The following is a 21185-nucleotide window of genomic DNA, read 5'->3' as shown; positions in this document are numbered from 1 at the left end:
GTATTCAATCTAAACAGGCCCTGGCTGCCAAGTCAAGGCCATAGTTATCAATCCCGCAATGGCGCGACGATGGCAGCCAGGATTGGTTCAATACTGGTACCCAGTGTTGGGCCGACAATGGCAGCCAAACCTTGGCTGCCATGTGCAGGCCATAGTTATCATTCCGTCATTGGCGCGATAATGGCAGCCGAGCTTCGGCAATATTTTTGCCAACTATGGGCCAATGTTGAGCCGTATATGACTTCGCACTTGGGCTGTTGCTGGGACTTTCATCAATGTTGCACGAGAAACACGCTTCGAGGATGCTTATTGATTCTCTATCGTATTTAGGTATTTGTTTATCCTATAAAGAGACATTACTTTTTGAGTCTTCGATTGTTAATGACCCAGAACACTATACTTTGTCCGATTTCCCATTCATGCAATACAGCTTTGATAATGCTGACCAAAACATCTGTACGCTGGATGGGCGTAATACTCTTCACGCGATGAGCGGCATAATGTGCGTTACTCCTACTTCCTCAGTAAATTCGAATAACATTCCCAGATTGCGGACATTTTGGTTTTATTCCATTGAAGCAATTTGAGAGAGGAACCTCCTTGGAATTGAAAAACAATATTATCAAGGATTTGAATGTTGAAAATCCTATTTCTAAAGAAATGAGCCTCACTTCTGTAGATTTTTCGTGGTTGTACGGAAAACATAAACAACCACTTACTACTGTAGGCTGGAATGGGTTTTTGGAAAACTACTACAAATCGGAAGATTTTGCCAAGTCTAGAGTCATACCTCTGCCGTTCGTTAATGCCCCACCCAGCGACTATGACACGATCCTGACAGTTCTCCTTGAAGCCGCAACGAAATGCAAAGCAAATAAACAGAAAAATTGCTTCGTAACGTTCGATCAACCTTTATATTATAAAGCTCGCGAAATTGTAGCTTCTATAGATTTGAATTCTGATCAACACAATTTAAAATCTGTAATTGTCAGACTTGGGGGCTTTCATGCTTTATTATATTTTCTGGGATCAATTTGCTCTATAATGGAAGGTAGTGGCTTAAAGGAAGCGTTCACTATACTTTGTGCTGAAGCATCAGCGGAAAAAGCTTTGACGGGGCATGCTTTTTCCAGAGCAGTTAGAGGGCACACATTAATTCAGGCGGCTCTAGGTGACATTGTACTGTCATATTTGCACCTAAATGAAACTGAAGTTGAGGTGTTGAATTATATTCTTAGTAAATTCAACGAGAGTGATTTTCCCAATGCCGTTGAAAATGAAAAACTGTTAGAAATCAAAAAAAGATTCATGTGAGGCTCCGAAGAATTGAAAGGAAGTGGTCCAACAAGTCAACTTTGGGTTCAGTATTTTGAAATGATAACAATTGTAAAAAATTTTATTAAAGCTGAACGATCTGGAAATTGGAAGCTCCATCTATAGTGTATACAGAAAATGTTGCCGTACTATCATGGAAGTGAACATTATTTGTATGCAAAATCATGCCACTTGTATTTGCAAGATATGCTTCAGCTTGAAGAAATCACGAACAAAGTCGAATTTGATAAATTTTGTAAATCGGGGTTTTTCACTATCGGGCGGTTTGATAAATTCTGGTGCGGTGTTTGGTCAGATCTGACCATAGAACAAGTTTCAATAAGGACCATGAAAAGTAGTGGTGGCTTGACGCACAGTCGAGGTATAACCGAAAGCGTATTAACGAAATGGATTCTGTCAACAATTGCGTTGACAGAGGTATGTAACGAAATGGAAGATTTCTGCAACGTTAATTACGCAACCTCTGAGCAGCACGTGGACACGAGAGTTTCCAGAATTTCCCGAGATGCAAGAGACTTGGTAAAATTACGGTCCTTTTTCGAAACTTATCAACCATTTCCAGCGACTGATTACATCATGTCCATTTACTAAGGAGTCATAGGAGATGATTCTATTACCTGCTACAAAGCCGAGGAGGTAGGCAGTATTTGGCAGAAGAATATTGTAGGTAATAATTTTGGTTCTGTAAAACACAAAGGAAAAAGTAAAGTCTCATCCCTGCAACATGCAAAAGTATTTACAGTATGAGCTTGCGCCTTTTCCTCTCTCCCTTTTCGACGAGGGAGGTATGCGTAAAACCCAAAAATCGGTGTACAGTGGCACCAAAATGATAACGTTGTTACAATTTTAGGCCATTATGTATCATACGTGAAAAATGACTTCACCATCAACAGTTTCATCGTGTTTGGTGGATATCCCGATGAAGGAATTGCTGTCAGCACTAAATCCTGCGAGAGATTGCGTAGAAAAAGTAAAAACATCGGTCGTGAAATTGTCTTTGATAGAAGCACTGGCATCAGCTTTTCACAAGAAAATGTCTTATCCAATGGAAAAAATAAGACAAAATTGATTGAGATACTATGTCAACAGCTTCACAAAGTTGGTTTTCGTACCAAAACCGCAGACGAGGACGCGGATTTTTCTTATTGTTCAGACTACAATTGATCTCTGCAACAAATTCCGTGAAAGTTGTCGGACAGCACATCGATTTGTTGGTACTGCTCACTCAGTTAGCACCTGAAACTGAAAATATTTTTCTAGTGAAATCGAACAAAGGTCGATCCTCAGATGAGGTATTTAATGCCAGTAGCTTTAAATACCCCGAAATTAAGCCTTTGATTGCCATTTTGAACATTTTTACGGGTTCGGACCCAACTTCCTGCTTTTTCAAAGAGGGTAAAAGTAAGTTGATAAAAGCAATGCACACTAACATTAACTTGCAGGCATTTGGCAAACTTTTTTATGAGAAAAATGCAGATTCGAATGACATAGCTCGCTGTGGACAGAAAATGACAGCAGCAATGTATGCAACCAAAAAAGAATCGGGAACCCTGCAGGAGTTGCGTTTCTTGCATTTTCAAAAATCCACTCTTAAATCTGCATTAAGACTCGAAAGCTTACCGTCAACTAAAGGTGCTGCTAAGCAATATTCCTTTAGAACTTACTACCAGATTCAGCAATGGCTTGGAAACGCGAAGGAAGCAACTCAGTGGGGTTGGAAACTGTCCACAAATAGTTAGGTTCCAGTTCTCAGCAGCGACATTTTGGTTCCTGAAGAGCTGATTAAAAAAATCACCTGCAGATGTGAAACTGGCTGCAAAAAACACGGATTACGCTGCTCCGACCTTTGTTCTGGTTATCATGGTGAAACCTGCACCAATATTGAAAAAGTGTTTGTTGAGCTGAAAGAGGAGATGGACAGAGATCTGTCAGACAACAATCCTCTAGATAGTGACCTTTTAAACAACGATGAAGATGTATCACTCGTTGCAGGTACATATGAAGTTGTACCACTTGTTGTCGGTGCAGATGAAAACAATAATTGCAATGTGGATGTTACGATGAATTTGAAGTAGCCAGTAAACTGCACCAGTATTTCCATTTTCGCAGTCTTTATAATCATGTATAATTTGTAATAAATAAATGGATGAATTAAAAAAAATTAATATGAAAAGACTATAAGAGATAGTATGCAGTCTTGTTTTCTTCTCCACCTGGAAGAAACCGACGAATGTAGAAAATTAAAATATACTTCGACAACTTGCAGACCATTGAAATTTGCAGTTGAAATTTCAATTATTTTAAGGAAGTTGTCGAAGTATGTTTTAATATTACAATAATACATGTATAATAACTTAATATTGCAGATTCTAAAAAAGAAACATGAAGTTTCTTTGATTTTTAGCCCACATTTGGAAATATTTCCAAAAATGCTTTTTTAGGATAATTTATTATATGTATTTGCTGTAAACGGTAAGACAGATTTTACACAAAATGCAGTAAACAATGAATTGTTCGTAAAATATAAGAAAATAAATAAGATATTCGTGCATTGGTGACAGAGGATATGATTGTTTCGAGAATTTATCATTAGATTTGTAATCAGCACGGAAAGCTAGCCCAAATTAAAAAAAAACATCTTTATATGTCAATTGGTTTCGGAAATATACGAACTTCTTTTAATTAGAACGCCTGAATTGAATTCTGGCGCGAGCGAGCGAACGGCAGTAGCGGTTTCCCCCACTCCGCCGCCGCAGATCGCGTCGATCCTACTCCCATAATCAGTGAATCCAATCAACGATAAAATATGAATGCACTACCTTGGAAATTTAAAAACAAATAGTGCAGCTCACATTTTATATTTTATGTAAATTTCAGCTCGGTAGATTTAAAATTGCAGTATTAGTCATTTTTAAAGAAAAAAAATTTAGCTCCACCCACCTCCCTGAAATTTACACAATTTTTCTCGTTGAAAATATGTTGAAAATAGCACTAATGAAGTGAATGTCATCCCGATTCCACAAAGTGAAAATTGACAAAGTTATTCTATTTGTTTATGACCAAAAAATGTACCCTCTTTTTGTACCCAAATTTGTGCAATTGAATAATGAACAATCGTTTTGCCGCTAAGTCGACTTAATACCGCAACTCTCGTAGAGAGCAATAGCCCACTTTTTGTTGAGACAATTTCGGCCAAATCTGTAGAAATTCCATTGAAAAGTAGTCTATTTTTTAATAACAAATGAGTTATTATGAAAACTAATTATTATTTTCGGCTGAAATTTACCAGCCTTTTTAAGGGTGATAAGGCACATATTGTCTGAAAGTGTAAAACTTCTTATTTCATTATTACAATTATAATTGCATATTTAAAAAAGGCACTTTCGGTCGATTTTAATTCTTTTTCCAGGTAAACTAATGAACCAATCTCAATGTACGATACGTCATTTTGCAGATACTTCGCATTTAACTCCCCAAATGAACCTTCTTTAGCCAGGGCGCCTGGACTACCTGTGTTAACTCCAAATCTGCACAATTTATGTGGATATGGTCTGGAACCGTAGGATTCAAAACAGTCCAAAAATATTTATATATACTGAATGCGTGTATTTCTATCAATTTTCTCATCTGGGCAAATTAATTTCAAGATTGAGGCTGTGTACCTGCAGAAATTGGGGCAATTTTAATGTTTGTCATTTATTGCGTAGTAAGTTTATAATATCACAATTCAAAATTATGTATCCTTCTGCGAAAAAAATCTGTGCAACACATTGCTGGAAAGAAGTTCTCTGTGCAGTTTACAACTGCTCAGAAGTGTTCTACAAAACTTGCAGCCTTTTTACGTTTAGTAAAGTTCTCTGATCATTCATTACAACATGGACAGTGAGAATACAATACGCAAAAAGTAAAACATCCGAAATCATAAAATTCTCTTAAGTATTTCAAAAACAGTTTCCAGAGTTCAAAGTCCATTTCGTAATTCATTATCCAAACAAGGAAAACTGCTTTCTTTGTAAAATAAATTTACTATCACGCTTTTCACCCTGGTTACCACATTGTACCAGCATTTAACGCTCTTTCCCGAGCTTTCTTTTCCTCCTCTCAGGCTACACTCCTCTCTTTGTCCCTTGCATTATTCCATTAGGTCATTCCGACCGTCTCTGCCCAGAAGGATGAAGGACTAAAAAGGAAACGCCAAAGAAAAAGAAGTAAATAAATGAGCCGAAGAGTGTCTACCCTCCACGTCGAGAATGCCGATTAGCGTTCACGTGGCCTGGCGCGAAATTCAAATCGCTCTCCATCCTAACGATAAATATGTATGGACTGAATGGAACCTGGCAATCTTTGGGTCTCAGATGCGGGCGAAAGAGGTTTGCCAGACAAGAGCCGCGGGCTATCTAAATTGCTTTTATAATTTTTTACCTGCGCTCTGGGATGTATAACTTTCTTCAGGGAATGAAAGCAGAAGAAGGGCACTTCAGTAGTGAGTAAAGCTCCCCGACTCGTTCCACTCTGTTTACTTAATGAAACAAGTTCGCCCGGTTGCCGGCAATAGAGGGTGTATTTGAACGTTGGGGTGCCCTTTAACCTAATCGAAGCATCCTGTGAGGAACTTGATTTCATTTGAGAATAATCTCAAAGATGATTAAGCTACAAAATCGTTGTAAGACTAATTGCTTGAAGCAAATCGAAGTAGGTAACAATTCGAATCTCGGCGCGGTTAATTAATTATTAGTCAACCATCACTCACACTTTGTTTCCTTACATTTTTTTTTTTTAACTAAATGTTGTCAAAATTTTTTTGGATATCATTTTCTGACATTGAAGTATCACCACGCGAGAAAGCGTATATATAAAGTGGTGTTATTGGTGCAAATTGAGAACGGCTTTTTAAAATATATAGCCGATTATCCACTCAAATTATTGATCGTTTGGCATGACCGTAAATCAGAGGAACATTGAATGAAATTTCCTTCGCGCTTTAATTTTACCGGTTTGTACGCATTACGGAGAAGAATGTTTGCCGTTCGTTTCGCTCTGATGATCCAAGGGAATGGTGGAACAGTTTATGGCAGTCGTTTAATCAAATAGAATTCAAATATGAATGGCTGTCGACGACTCTATAAGTTCTAAAAAGAAAAAAAGCCGAAGGGAGATAAAATACTCAAGTGCGCGAATTTGTTTGTGCACGCGTATTACGAAACGAGCTCAGTACAAAAGTAAGTTAAATTAAAATACCACGGCGCAATATTTGCATGTTATTACCTTGTTTACATATCTATTCAATAGAGTTCGCCACCCAAGGGTGAAATCGACCTCTAAGCCGGGCAAAGCACCCCAATCATTTCAAATAAAACACGATTTACATATTTTTGAGTAGTGAAATGCACTACTCCATATCATAAATTACTAAAGCTTTCCCTATTTATTGTAAAAGTTGGGTTTTAATAGTTTCCTTCAGGAAAAGGAAGTTAAAAAATTGACTTACGTGTTTGTGCATCTCAACATTGAGGCCATACGCCATCTCGTAATACTGCAATGAGAAAATAAAGAGACAAGTTAATTACAAGTAGACAATTATTTTTAAAAAAGACATAATTCTAGGTTCAAAGTTCATCTTGCGTTTCATGAATTAAGTAATAGCCGTGGAAAATGCTATTTTTCTAACTTATATTTAAGCAAAGCCTCAAGAAACCTCCAAGTATCTTGAATAGTGCTCTTAAACAGTTTTAAATACAATAGAATTATATCTTAAAAACTAAAAAGTAACAGTTTATAACCAAGATTTAGCCAAACTTAAAAAATTTCAAAATGTTTCAAGTGATTATTCAGAAAATAAAGTAGACTTCAAAATATTAATGTCAGTACGACCAAACGAGAATCTTTGACATTTCTAGTTTGATTGGCATCCGAGTGCAATGAATCATTTGGAAGTATGTTAAATCCTTTTCCACTTGAAATGGGATCGTGTGGCGGGAGTGTAAATCAGCGATCGCAAAATCATTATGAATCAGGAAAGGATAAAAATAGACGAAGTTGACTTGACAGCTCGTGCATGATCATCTAGATTCTAGAGTGCTTGACTAGATCAATTGTATCGACTTTATCGAGACACGTTGACGAATTTTATCTATAACGAGAGCAATTATCTTGAAAATAACTATCGCCCACCTCGGAAACCGCATTTCGAGGTTTCAGAAAGATAATTTTGAAATTGAGAATTTTTTGTTTTGAATTTTAATCCCCGTTACTCAAATCACTTAATAAAGGAAGCGACCATGGCGGGTTTAACCTTATTGGTGGCCGCAGGTACTGCCATGAGATTTTGACTCGCCGCCCGTGACAGCTAAGGCTACCGCGCGATAGTAGTTTGCCGACCACTGCTCTAATCTAAAGTCAAAAACGTAGGGGAAAGTTCGGTATGATGCCGTTATATAGCCAAGTCCATGCGTTCGTGAGTTTTAAGATGCTTTCAACAAAATGTTTTGGTTGAATCAATCAAATATTGTGCATCATTTTAGTATAATGCTCTCTTTAATTATTTGGTAGATCCAACCAAAAAATCTTGTTGAATCAATAAAATGTTTTCTAAAATAAAAACACACTTGAACCAAAAACTCAGTTTGGCTGAAACAAACGAATTTGGTGAGTATAATGTAACGAAAAAAAAATTACTTGAGACATGATCAACACTATTTGTTGAGTTATTGTTCAACCCACGTAATTAGGACCAGCCTAGTAAATAAAAGAGAATTGCTTTAAAGTTTTTTGAAATGCGAAACTATAATTAGGAATGTAAATACATTTATCACCTTCATAACGACATTTTTTATATTTGTATGTTATAATCACGAATTTTACATGATAGTCACTTTCGAAGGAATAAACGTGGACTTCCTAGGTACTTAAAGTATTATTATTCAATATAATTTGAAATCAGATTTCGATTTTCGTCATTATCTGTATAAATTTATTATTAACAGCCTCGAATTTGATTAGAGAACATACATAAGGGTTAGAACAACATTAAAATTACGAGATAATCAGGATAACTTAATTTCTGAGTTTTTCTAAATTATCGATCAAATTAACGACCTGTTCTTTAAGCACTTTTACCATCTCCACACAATTTTTGGAACATCATACCCCATATGTCATGCTGCAAAAGATTTGATTAATTTTAATATTTTTAGAACGTTTATGAAAGAAATTCATGACACCAGAAGGTTAAACAAATACTTCAAGTATTCAATGCTTCAAGTGCAGTGAACCCTAGATATGGGACCCCCTGATAGAGTTCTTCCGAGAATTGACAGCAGCTGCGCGGGGTGAGCGGCGATCATTCAGGCGTGAACAAGGCGTAAAAGGCGTTTTCTACGAAACGGCCTTCAATCTAGGGTAATTCCCCGCCAAGGTCGGCCCCAAAAGCGGTCCAGTATCAGAGTTTCACTTTATTTCCAAATATGATGTAAGTGCTTAATTCGTGCCAAAGACTTTTCCATCTGTTTCTGCCAACAACAGTTTTTATAATAACTCTTCTGGCTCGTCTTTAAAAAAATGCCATCATGTCAATATTTTTCTAAACAGCGAAAGTCATTTCAGGGTCAGTCCATAATGAGAATCGTGCACGTCGACGTTCAAACGTATATGCGTATTTTGACGCCATACGCACGTTGTTGCCAATTAACTGAGCAGTTTTGGCGTTTCGGATTTTTCGTTTTCTCGCTGCGACCGTTGGTCACGATGTGCGTACGAAGTCAAATACGCATATACGTTAGAACGTCGACTCTTACGACTCTCATTGTGGACTGGCCCTTAGGCAAAAAACAAAAAGAATAAATTCAACAAACGCGGGCGTTATTTGCAATTGACACCATATCCCACACTGGAACCACACCCTACTCACTCATACATCAACATTTTCTACGAAATTAATAATATAGTTCACTTCAATGTTTATAGAGCGCTAAAGCGTGTAACTAATAACTGCAATTTGGGAAAATCCAAATTACAATACATTAGAAATACTTTTGAATTTGTACTATTTTGAAGAATATATATTTCAGCAAGAATGATATTTTGACCTAACGGATTTGAATTCAAAAGGATATCGGAAATATGACGGTTTTTCAGTGTTGAAATACAACACGAGCTGCAATTTGAATCTTAATTAAAATATTCTGCACAACAGAAGTTGATAAAATATTTTTCACTTTGCCGGATCGAATATTGGCCTCGTTGGTAATAAAAATAGGTTCATAGAAATTAAGTTCATTAAAGTATCCTGCTTTAATTCAGTTCTGACCTGGATGATAAAAGTGTCGAGCTCGTCGAGACAACATTATCGGATAAATGAATTAGATGGCGAAAATCTGAAGCAAGGAAAGAGGTTGAAAAGAAGAAAAAAAGTCACTCTTAAAAAGACAATGAGGGTGGAAGAGAAAGAGGACGGTGGAAGCGAAAGACTGAGAAGACCGGTTTCTCGTAACATCGCTTCTACATCGCGTGTACAAACCAGACTCTATCGAGCCGCTTGACTAATTCTCAACAGCTCCAGGGTTCTCAATTTGCTTTTCTTATTTGCACTTTTCTCCAAAAATGGTAGCTCTCAGTTCATCTGCTGCTACTAACTATTTCATATATTTATTATAGTTCCATTGTTAAAATATTCAAAATTACGAATATGGAAATTATAACAACAAAAATCAATATCTTGCACTTTAGATTTATTCAAAATACGGAATTTTAACCCAGTCTTTAAAATCTCTAGGCCCGACTGAAAAATAGATTTCTCTGAATATTGTATTTCATTATTTTTAAAATGATTATTTACAACTTATCCTCAGCTTGGTTTTCATTTATTTATTTGTTTTTGCATAAAAACAGTACTTTTTCAATATTTTTTCATGTAATTTCTATCAATATTTAGGCCATTTTGGAAATTTCGTCGTCTTTGTCGATGTCGTCTGTATACTGGATAACTTTTTAACTACTAATCGTATGAGACCTTCCATAAATCCCCTGCGTCACGTGACAAAATATTTGTTAATTCCTCCTTTTTTTCTTAGTTTAACAGATAATGAACGATATTTTTAAAAATTCCAATTAATGATTATAAAATAAGCTGGAAAGTAACTCTTCTATCACTTGTATAATAATTCACATTAATAGATATGTGATTTATCCTATTTGAATATTACACAAAATTAGAACAGCTCTATTTTTTTCTTCACAAACAAATTCCAAATGATTTCCAATCGTTAAGACAGGAGCTGAATCGTCGATTTCGAAGTCTTCTTCTAGATTCTCATAATTTCGCAGAACCACCAAAAATGATTTCTGTCGCATAATAGCTATTTTTCATTGGACGAACTTTATAATTTACATTCGCTTTCGTTTCGCAACTTTTTTTTATGAATTTTCAAACTGGCCAAAGAGCAACATATAATCCGGGATATAATAAGGGATTACTGAATATTGTTTATATTCGTCTAGAAAGAAAGTGTTGAGTAGTGCGTTTGCAATAAACAGCGATTGAAATTTTCCGTTTTCCAAAATTTAAAGTCCATTCGGTTTTTGGATGATGGGGACTGGCGGAGGCAGGAAACGATCAGGCAAAACTTTAAAAATCGAACTTCTCAGAGGCTTACAACATTTTTCATTCTTGCATTTGACGATTTGCAAAAAATATTAACTTGTTGGCACATGCATGTTTTCCCATTCCCGTGATTTAAATTCCAGATCAAATTCACTGATTTCGGACTTTTTGGTCGAAATATATTTGCTAACTACTGGGTGTTGATCGATGATGGTGCTTGACCAAATTTCAGACCATGTATGTCCGGCAAAAGCTCGGGCAAGAGCGAAATTTTCTTTTTCCATTTCTGCGTCGATTGTAACTTCACTTCCATTTAAATAACTGCCATACCTTTCGTGTGGAAGAATTAACCCTGCCAATAGGTTCACTCGCCAAGGAGGTTCACTCGCCAAGGAGTGTTGAGTATAAACATTAGCTGATTTGAGAGAACGGCGCCACCTGCACCAGGTGAGAATAAACATCAGCTGATTATGCTGATTCATTGCGTGTTGTGAAAACAACATTTTTCATTTTCTAAAATGGATTAGATTTTTTCGCGTACATTACAATTTTTTATACGAATTTTGCGTCACGTGCCACTTCTCAAGGACCCCCCATAACCCCCTTGGAGCGTCAGATAATTTATGGATGGTGTCCCTATTAAATTGCCCTTTGGGACAGATTTCCAGGGGCCAAAAAGAACGCTCTAGTTAGATAAACATTAAACAGCCTTTTTTGACAAACAATTCAGGATTAAGCGCGCCTAGGGCGCTCACGTATTGAATCTCGCGGTTCTCGTTGGATAATGTATTCATCTCGCGCTACGCGCTCGGTCTTTGTACTTCCCCCACATTTGTGCATAGATATTTGAAAATTAAAGGTCAAAGCATCGAAGACTGGAATTTGGTGATTGTGTATTCTCTTCTGTTAAACCGCCTTCGACTTCACCGAACACATTCTCATCATGTATCTCGTGCTTCGCACTCGATTACGATTTGTTGAAAACCAAAACTTTCAATTTATTTTCAATTTTATGTTTTGCGATTATAACAAAAACTACTCGTTCTTTCAAAAAATGGTTAATAACTTTATAGCTCTTTTTTTTTTGGTGAACAATTTTGACATGTAATTTTTTTCGTACTTTATGTCGCTTTCCAAAATGTTAATTTTTTCATTTTTAATGTTTTTTTTAGAATTAAAATAAAGAACATCATTTTTCCATAGCTTGTGTCGTTTTTCAAAAATTATTATTTTTTTAACGTCAATTTTTACAATTAAAACAAAAACTACGTCTCCTGTAAAAAAATGAGTAATGAAATAATTTGTAGCACTTTTTTGGGTGAACAACTTTCGTCCATTAATTTTATTTGTAGCATTGTAGAAGAAGCTTTAACAAGAGAGCATTTGCAGTCACTATATCACAGCTGTCGATGGTTTGACCTTTAACTTTAAAAGGTCTATGCACAAATGTGGGTAAAACAAAAACACCGAGCGCATACCGCGAGTTAAATTATACATCAAATCTGCGAACGAAGCGAACCACGCGCGCTCAATTTTAAATTTCATCACTTTAGGGTTCGCATAGAACGCCACACATTCATTCACATATTTATTTTTGATTGGAATTCTTTTCGAAGTGACTGCTTCTGTGGATTTTTTTTATTGTTACAAAAATACTGGGTAGCTCTTGTGGTTAAAACCTTTAAGCGAGCCTAGCCATGCGTAAACGAGGGACATATCAAGGTGCACACTTTACGATCGTGAAGCAATAAAGTCGTTCATAACGCTCGTTGGTTTATAGACACAACACACCTACGCCTTCAATTCACACACTCTCCACGATATTGCATTCACAATTTTTTCTGATTTTTTTTTCTCTGAACTTTAACATCCCTCTTTTTTCGGTACAGACGACGATATTGTTTTTTTTTTTGCGTGGATTAAGTCTAACAATCGAATCGACTCTAACGATAAAGTTTTATGTGATAATATGACAATATTCAACGATCAAGACTTTGTAGAAAGGACACGTTTTAAATAGAGAATATCTTGTTAAAAATGAAATAAACGAAAGAGGAATAAGATAATTGGAAATATTAATAATACCTTGAAGTTTTCACATTCAGATGACTTCGTGTTAAACATGTTTTTTAAACAGCCAAATTACTAAAATTGAAAAAGAACAATTTTTTTGTTGTGAACAATGCCCCAATTATATATTTTTGTGTAATAACAGTAACTAGGGCGATTGATTAAAAATACTAAAATTGCTAAAATCCCGAGGCAAAATCCTAATACTGGGCAAGTCCTCCCTGCATACTCTGGCACGAAAAATAGAGTTCTGCGCGAGGTTGGAGAGAGCTTTTCAGTCCTCGCTTTTCTTCGAAAATGCTCGAAAATTGCGAATTCGGAAATAAGTAGGCTTCCGCGAGCATTAAAGAGGCTTTCGCGATATCATAAAACTTCCTACGTGCTCTGTCAAACCGAGTTCGCGCCGATGATTTTAGAGTATTGAGCGAGTACGTAGCGAGGTTTCCAAAAAAATTTAAATGTTTCACAAGTGCTCGCTAAAGCCTCTTTAATGCTCGCGGAAGCTTACTTATTTCCGAAGAGGCAATTTTGGAGCATTTACGAGGAACAACGAGGACTAAAAAGCTCTCACCAATCTCGCGCAGAACTCTATTTTTCGTGACGGAGCATGCAGGGAAGACCCGCCAAGTTTTAAGATTTTTCCTCGGGATATATTTTTATGTAATATCCCCAAATAATGTATTTGTTTATGATAATAACAATAATTATTTTACTACCATTTTTCTCTATAACCATATTATTGATAAAACTTATGCCAAACATAATAGACGAAAACGTCAAAATAGTAAAATATGGTAAACTTCGGACACAATGGCATTTCCATAAGCTCTACAATTCTAACGGCAAATTTCACAATCCAAATTGTAATCTTTACTGAATTATCGTGACCGATTCAATGTTGCACATTAATGCCGAATGCGTACAATTTCTCAGTGTGGGGTCGGAGAATTGTCAAGTTCAGCGCACAATCTACAAGGTATAACCTTCCGTTTCTTTAGTATTTAGTCATTTGGAAAGCGACGTACGCCTGTGGTTTTACATCCACTCGAAAAAAAATAGTCTGCTAAAGTTACAGGATTTTCAATTGAAATAGGGTCAGTACAGATTTTCTGCAAAGCTTACCGAATTTTCTGTGGAGTTTACTGAATTTTCAGTAATTTTATCAATTGAACGAACGGTCCAGTAAAAGTTAAAGAAAATATTCGTAAATTTCTAAAGAACAGAAAATTCTGTCAACTCTGCAGAAAATTCGGCAATCTTTAAAGAAAATCTAGACTGCTGCTATTTTAATTAAACCTCCATCCTGTAATTTTAGCAGAATTTTTGTCTGCGCGAAATATGTCACACACATACCTGGCATTTCGAAAATAGTGCGTTAAGATACTAAGGCCTTAACACTGGATTGTCAATAACTGATATCAGAGATGAGGTGGGAGATTGCTCATGTGATGGAATAAGATACTTCGTCAAAATCCGACTGCTAAACGCGCCCTCTTGGTCTGTGCGTCAACTTCCCGGAGTTACTTCGCAGTTTTCGGCCTTTTACAGACGTTACGCGTCGGTAATTGCTGAAGTTAGAGAATTTTTTAATGAGTTACCACTGGAGTTACAATTACTCTATTTACCATAAACATAAATGGTGCACTGAATATTTATTTATCAATCGAATATAAGTGATTTGATGAGAGCAGTCTGCCCAGACATATTGGACAAAGCCTGGTTTTTACCCCATCATTGACGGACTGGGTTGCAGTCAAGTACACGATGGGGGGACCTACAGCTTAAGGTAACTTCCGAACCACCAGAACCTCGGTAAAGGTACATTGAAAAATTTCCAGAGGTACCGGCTCAGGGCTTCTTTTTTTGCTTTTTGGGCAGCCTGAATTTCATCATTCCACCACGCATCACCAGACATTCTTCCTACAACTGCGGTACCACACACTTCAATCGTACATCTAACAAGGATATCCCGTAACATTGTCCAGGCGCCCTCTATATCTTTGTTTTTTATACGGTCCTCCAATGTTGCCCTATCTATGCTTTCGATTATCTTATTTTGGAAATCTATTCGCACATCCAGTTTCTGTAGGTTCTCAATTTTGATTCGCGTTTGTTTTTCTTTCTTGGTACTCTTTTTTCTCCATCCCCGACCTAAGTTAATTTTTGAGATCAGAAGGTAATGATCAGTATTGCATTCAGGACCCCTCATGACTCTTGTATCTTTGACGAACTCTCTTAGTCTTTTATCCGCAACAACAAAGTCAATTATACTGCGGCTATTTCCTTTAGACCAGGTGTATATGTGGATCACTTTATGCCTAAACCAAGTATTTGTAATAAACAGACCCCTTTCTAAGCATAGACCAACTAGTTTATCTCCGTTATAGTTTGTTCTTGGATACCCAAAATTACCTAATACTCTTTCTGTATCCTGATTTTGGAAGCCGACCCAACCGTTCATGTCTCCTAGTAGAATTACTCTTTCCCCATGTTCGCAAATGTTTATTGTGTCATTTAAAGTGTCCCAGAAGGCGTCTTTTACTTCTCTAGGATCACTATCAACCGGCGCGTAGCATGCTATGATAAATAGTCTTCTGATTCCTACTTTCATTCTAGCCCACAGCAGTCTGGGAGACACGAAACCATGGTCTCCGAGATGCTGCTTTGCTCTTTCATTCAAAATCAGACCTATTCCTTGTTTACCATCTGATTCACAGTTTACTCCTGACCATATTTCAAATCCGCCTTTCAACACGCCGTCTTTTATGTCTTTAGTTTCGCATCCCTTTTTCTTTGTTTCGGACACACATAAAATATCTAGATTCTTCACGTCACCCAGTCTCCATTCGTCGCCTGAAACATGACCTTTAGATTTTCCGTGTGCATGCCCTTTGTCATTAAAAGTTCCAGTCCTTTCCGAGGCTATTTTGTAGTTTGTATTATTCATTATTTAGATTATACGCCCAACTAACACCTTTATGCAATAAGTTTACTTTCTGAGTCGAAATCATGTCAAAATTAAGTATCAAATCCTCATATGGTGGAGATTGTAGTTCTAACGTCAGTCCCACCAAAAACTTCAGTTAATAAGGGAGGGTTGAGAGTGGCGGGAGGTAGAACTGGAACCCAGAAAGTCATCTTCAGTCGAAGCCTGTCGAAATCATCGCACTCTATTTTTTCAATATCCACCTAGAAAATTGTCAAGTTTGCTTCAGCCTGTGTTAATTTTTTTAAAGAATTTTGAGAGCATTCAACTTTTTAGAAATAAAAAATTTTAGCACTGCATTATTAAAACTAATGGAACTTAATCAATTATTAAAAAAGAGGCGAACCTAATCTTTGACTGGTGGAGTATATTATTAATTATAATACCTTAAATTTTGCTCTAAAACACTAAAATTGAATAACTATTATAACATACGTTTATCAGTTACAGACTGTATTAAGTAATATACAGTTTGTAGCTAAAATACATATATACTTTTACTGATGTACATTGTTTTAAAACGAAATTTAAGGTATGATACGTATATTTGAAAAAAAAATGAAATAATGCTTTAAAGAACTTTAATGTTTATAGTGGCGCTGTTTTTCAGGCAAAAGATTAATTTTATAAAAATGTTTGAACATTTCAAAATGTTGCAAACTTTTTATTCATAGCTTTTACAACATTATTTCTAATTGTATGATTTAAATGAATGAAGGCTATTTTGCCTTGAAATTATAATCACATAGTTTACAAAATATAACTAATACAAACACACAAAATACTGCCTTAAGCTTTAAGTACAATTATTCAAATAAAATAGAAGAATACAGTAATATACGTATTCAATTTTTCAATATAACATATACGATTGCAAATTCCTAAATATTATACTGCAAACTGTTCTACAACATAGTCTCAAGTTTAAGAGATATATGACCCAGATGTTTAAGGCACCCGTTTCCAAGCCACCCATATTAATGTAAGGCCTTTAAAGTTTCAACCCTCATTTAAATGCGGGGAAAACCTATAAAGCATTCTTCTAGAATTAAATACGAACCTTCTACATCTTTGCCTATAGTCCGCATACCTAGTTGTACCCAATCAATTTTGGAAATTTTCCTCCTTTTATGGTCTATTTTTGTTGTAAGAGAACTCGGTTAGTAGAATGAATAGCTGCGTAACTGTGAGCCCGCAATAACGAAAATAGAATAAACATCTTATTACGGTTAAAACATTGTTTAAAAAAATTCATTGTTTAAACAATTTATTATCATTGTTAATAATATTATCTTTGATGAGTTGGTAGAATGTTGCGGTTTTTTCCTGCAATTTTTAACTTTTTGTCTATTTTTCATTAGGTGTGATTTAGTAATTAATTAGATTTAGCCAAAATAATTGTTTAAACAAATGATTGTTGCTTATGATTATCTTCATAAATATTACATATCAATGCCTGATAGTTGCGTTTTTTTCGGCCATTTTTACATTTTTGTCCCTTTTTCACTGATGTAGGTAATATTTAATTAAATTTAACAAAAAAGTTGTTTAAACAGTTAATAATTGTTTGTAACTATCTTTTCTTACATAAGTGCCAGAAAGTTGTGGTTTTTTCTAAAATCTTTAACCTTGCTTCGCCTTCTTAGTTATTAACAAATAATGAGTACACTGTTAAAAATGTTTGCAATTTTAAGATACACTTAATATACATTTGTATAGTAAATCTAGGAACTCGGTCTATGAAATAGTTAGTAAGAGGCTGCGTAGTACATTTAATATACATGTATATTGATCAATTCTTAGAAGAGCCAGGTAATTTGACTTTACACAAATTAAAAATAATTTTAGCAGTAATGTTTAATTCTAAATAATAAAGCATTATTTTTGTTTCTAGTTGAACATAAGTTATACTGGGTTTCAAGCGGATAAGTTCAATTAAATGCATAATCAAGACACCTAACCTAAAAGCAGCAGTACTCACGTAAAAATTCTGACTTTAACAATGAATTTTGATGAAAACCCCACCCGTACGTTGCACTTTCATTATAAATAAGAATTTAGTCGATGAATTGTAGTTTATTATTTTAGTTTTAAATATTTGACAAGATTTGAATACATCAAAGACCTTTCAACTTTTATGTACTCTATTTTACTATACATGTATATTATTTTACAATACAATGGTATCTTAAAATTACTACACGTATATGCATATTGCTTCCATTACATTTATAGTAAAATCGCTATTGAGATTTCTAACAGTGTAAGCATTAGAGAAAACTATATTTTGAATAATCACTTTCTTTTTTTTAATATACTTTTCTGAAATAAAATATATATTTAAAATAAGCTTCAAAGTTTCTACACGGTATTTGGCTTTAATTTTCTTCTTACTATAGATGAAAGTCAGAAACAATATTGACTTCAATTGGTAACACAGTGCAGGAAGCAATTTTCGGACTGCAGTAAGTCTACATAGTGAAATGCTATAATAAATTAATCATTTGTTTCGAGTCTTTTTACATCCTCATCATTTATGATTGAGACAGTATTAGAATTGTCGGAAATTTGACATCACACTTTTTCAACGGATCTCCACGTTTCAAGAGCCCCTGAATCCGAAAATCAGGTTTTCACGATGGCGTCTGTCTGTCCGTCCGCCCGTAAACACGATCACTCTCGAAAACATGAACGAATCAAATTCATCTTTGGCACACTTTTTTTAGGTCCTAAAAGAAAGGACGAGTTCGTGAACCAGCCATTTTTGATAAAAATTCAAAAAGTGAGCGCATTTTGAAAATTTTTGAGACCACTTTTGTCTGAATTTGAAAATTCTACGTACGGATACTTATAGTATTAAAAAGAAAAAACAATTTATCCTATTGACTTTTTTCGATTAAAAGAAAATTTTCAGAGTTATAGCGTTTTCAAAATTTTTTTAATCAACCGAAAATCAAAATTTGAAGCCGAAAAACGCACGATATGAAAAAAAGTCACGAGAAGAAAAACATTTCTTTTTGAAAGCCCTACAATATTATCATAACCAATTGTTGGATTTTCTTCAAAATTCGAAAATTCAATTTTTGATTGCACAAAAAATAATGGAAAATAAAAAATTCCATTTTGTGGACAAACTATGTAGGATACGAAAAAAGATGAATTAACAAAAATTGTTATCCCAAAAAAGATCTACAATTTCGTTAAGAATCACTTCTTGATAGGATGCGTATTTTTTGTTTGATTCGTGAAAAATAACGCTGAAAAAAATAGAATAAAAAAAATGTGTGGAAAAACGACGAAAGTTACGAGAAAAAAAATCCAACACAATCTGTTTACAAATATCTGTCGGAAATCGAGCGCGCAGAGCGAGTGTCACCGTGAGAATGTATACCTCAAAACCTGCAGAGCTTTGAGAAACTTAATCTTTGACTATACTTAATGAAGTAGACAATTCAGAATATACAGAGGCATATAAATACTGCCATCTAAAAGAGATCTTTTTGATCAAGTTTTTTTCAAGCATTCCAAATGCAAAGAATAAATATCCGAGCGCGAGGTGTAATTATGTTCGAGCGCTAAGCGCGAGGTAACGTATTATCGTGCGCGAAGCGCGAAATTCAACCGTCGCGCGCCCTAGGCGTGCTCAAACTTGCGAGCGAAGCGAACCGCGCGCGTAGTGCGCGATGAGTAAAAATATTTTCAAATTAGTATTATTAATTTATCGCATCGATATTCTGGAAAAGTTCCACAAAAATAATAATACCAATTGACATTAAACTTTTAATAAAAAATAAAAATCATAATTAATAAATCAGATTCTCTTTCAGCTGAATCGAAAGAAGTAGAATTTTATTCTGCAACGATTCTAATTAAAAATATTATACAAACAAATATTATATACGTGATATAATTTATGTAAACTATTAATAATATTGATATTTAATAGCTCCTAATATAGAATATATTAAATTGAGGAGCATACTCTAATTATTATTATATAAACTCTATATATTTAAAAACATAATAATAATAATAATAATAAATGTAAATAAAATGGATTCAAATAATTAGGTATAATTATTCATACCATTAATTACAAATTAATCAATAATTATGTTATTCTAAAAACTGCAGATAATAAATAAAAAATTGTATTCATTACAATAAAATTTTCTAGTTGAAAAAATCATTAAAGCCAGAGCTTAGTTAAATTATTAATAAACTGTAATGTGAAATTAACCATTTTAAAGGAATACTTAAAATAGTATACATTTCATGATTTGGCAGCTGAAAATTAAGGAATTTTTCAACTTAATATTTGAGCTACTTTGTTAAAAATTCATTTTTTTTATTTTGTTTAAGATTTATCATGTTAGATGAAAACTCATCTCATTGGTTGAAAAACCCTTTTTTTATTTCAAATTAATTTTTTTTTACTAAAAAAGATGCTTTTTTGGTTGACACTTTATTATTAAAAAATTATTAAAATATATTATATTGTTGAAAATTAATTTTTTAATCTGAAAATTCAGCTATTCCAATTTTGTAAAATTATTTGTAAAACATATTTTCCAAATAATTAATTTTTAAATTTGAAGAATATTTCATGAAATCATTGAGCTACTAATTTACTGTAGAGGCTCAATTTTCACAAATCCAGATTGTGAGATTACTTAAATAATTTGTTGAAATTATTTTCGAGTTCTAACTTTTGCGAATTTTTTGCTGTAATTTGAGAAATAGCCAGCATTTGGAAAAATTATATGATGCAATTTTCTTAGTTTGTTTTGACCAAAAGGGGACACGGGCGGATTCAGCCTCAGAAGGATTGTCCTGAGTGTCAATTCTAAAAATCTTTTTAATTTCAATTTTAAAGGCTGATACTTGTAGAGAATTTAAAGGCGCATCTTTTTTTCCTCTTACAAAAATTTATAGATTTTGTACTTTTTGAGATAATTGGTAAAAAGTGGATTTTTTGAAAACGAAAAATTCCTATCTTTTTTCACTTCAACTCGCGCTAATTTATCCAATTTTTATCATTTTCCGATTTCCCAAATACAAAGTACGCGTTCAAGTGTTCTGAAACTATCTAATAAAGAAAAACGAGAATATTGTAATAAACAAAAAAGTTATTAATTTTTTTTTGAGGCAATGCAAAAATCATGAATTTTAACCTTCAAGCGCCTCGTTTAGCGA

General features: G+C 34.5%; 1 protein-coding gene across 2 annotated transcripts in view; it reads right to left on the bottom strand.

Moving 5' to 3' along the window:
* Window positions 1-21185, bottom strand: part of LOC117177948 (protein groucho-like) — a 201259-nt gene that overhangs the window by 66655 nt on the left and 113419 nt on the right. For both annotated transcript variants that reach the window (XM_033369078.1, XM_033369079.1), the window contains exon 4: window positions 6824-6868. In XM_033369078.1, the coding sequence (XP_033224969.1) occupies window positions 6824-6868 (45 nt within the window). The remainder of the gene's footprint in view (window positions 1-6823; window positions 6869-21185) is intronic.

This window comes from Belonocnema kinseyi, chromosome 8 (genome assembly GCF_010883055.1).
Source record: "Belonocnema kinseyi isolate 2016_QV_RU_SX_M_011 chromosome 8, B_treatae_v1, whole genome shotgun sequence".
NCBI lineage: Eukaryota > Metazoa > Arthropoda > Insecta > Hymenoptera > Cynipidae > Belonocnema > Belonocnema kinseyi.
Note: the sequence above shows the minus strand (reverse complement) of the source record. Positions and strands in the feature narration are given on the sequence as shown.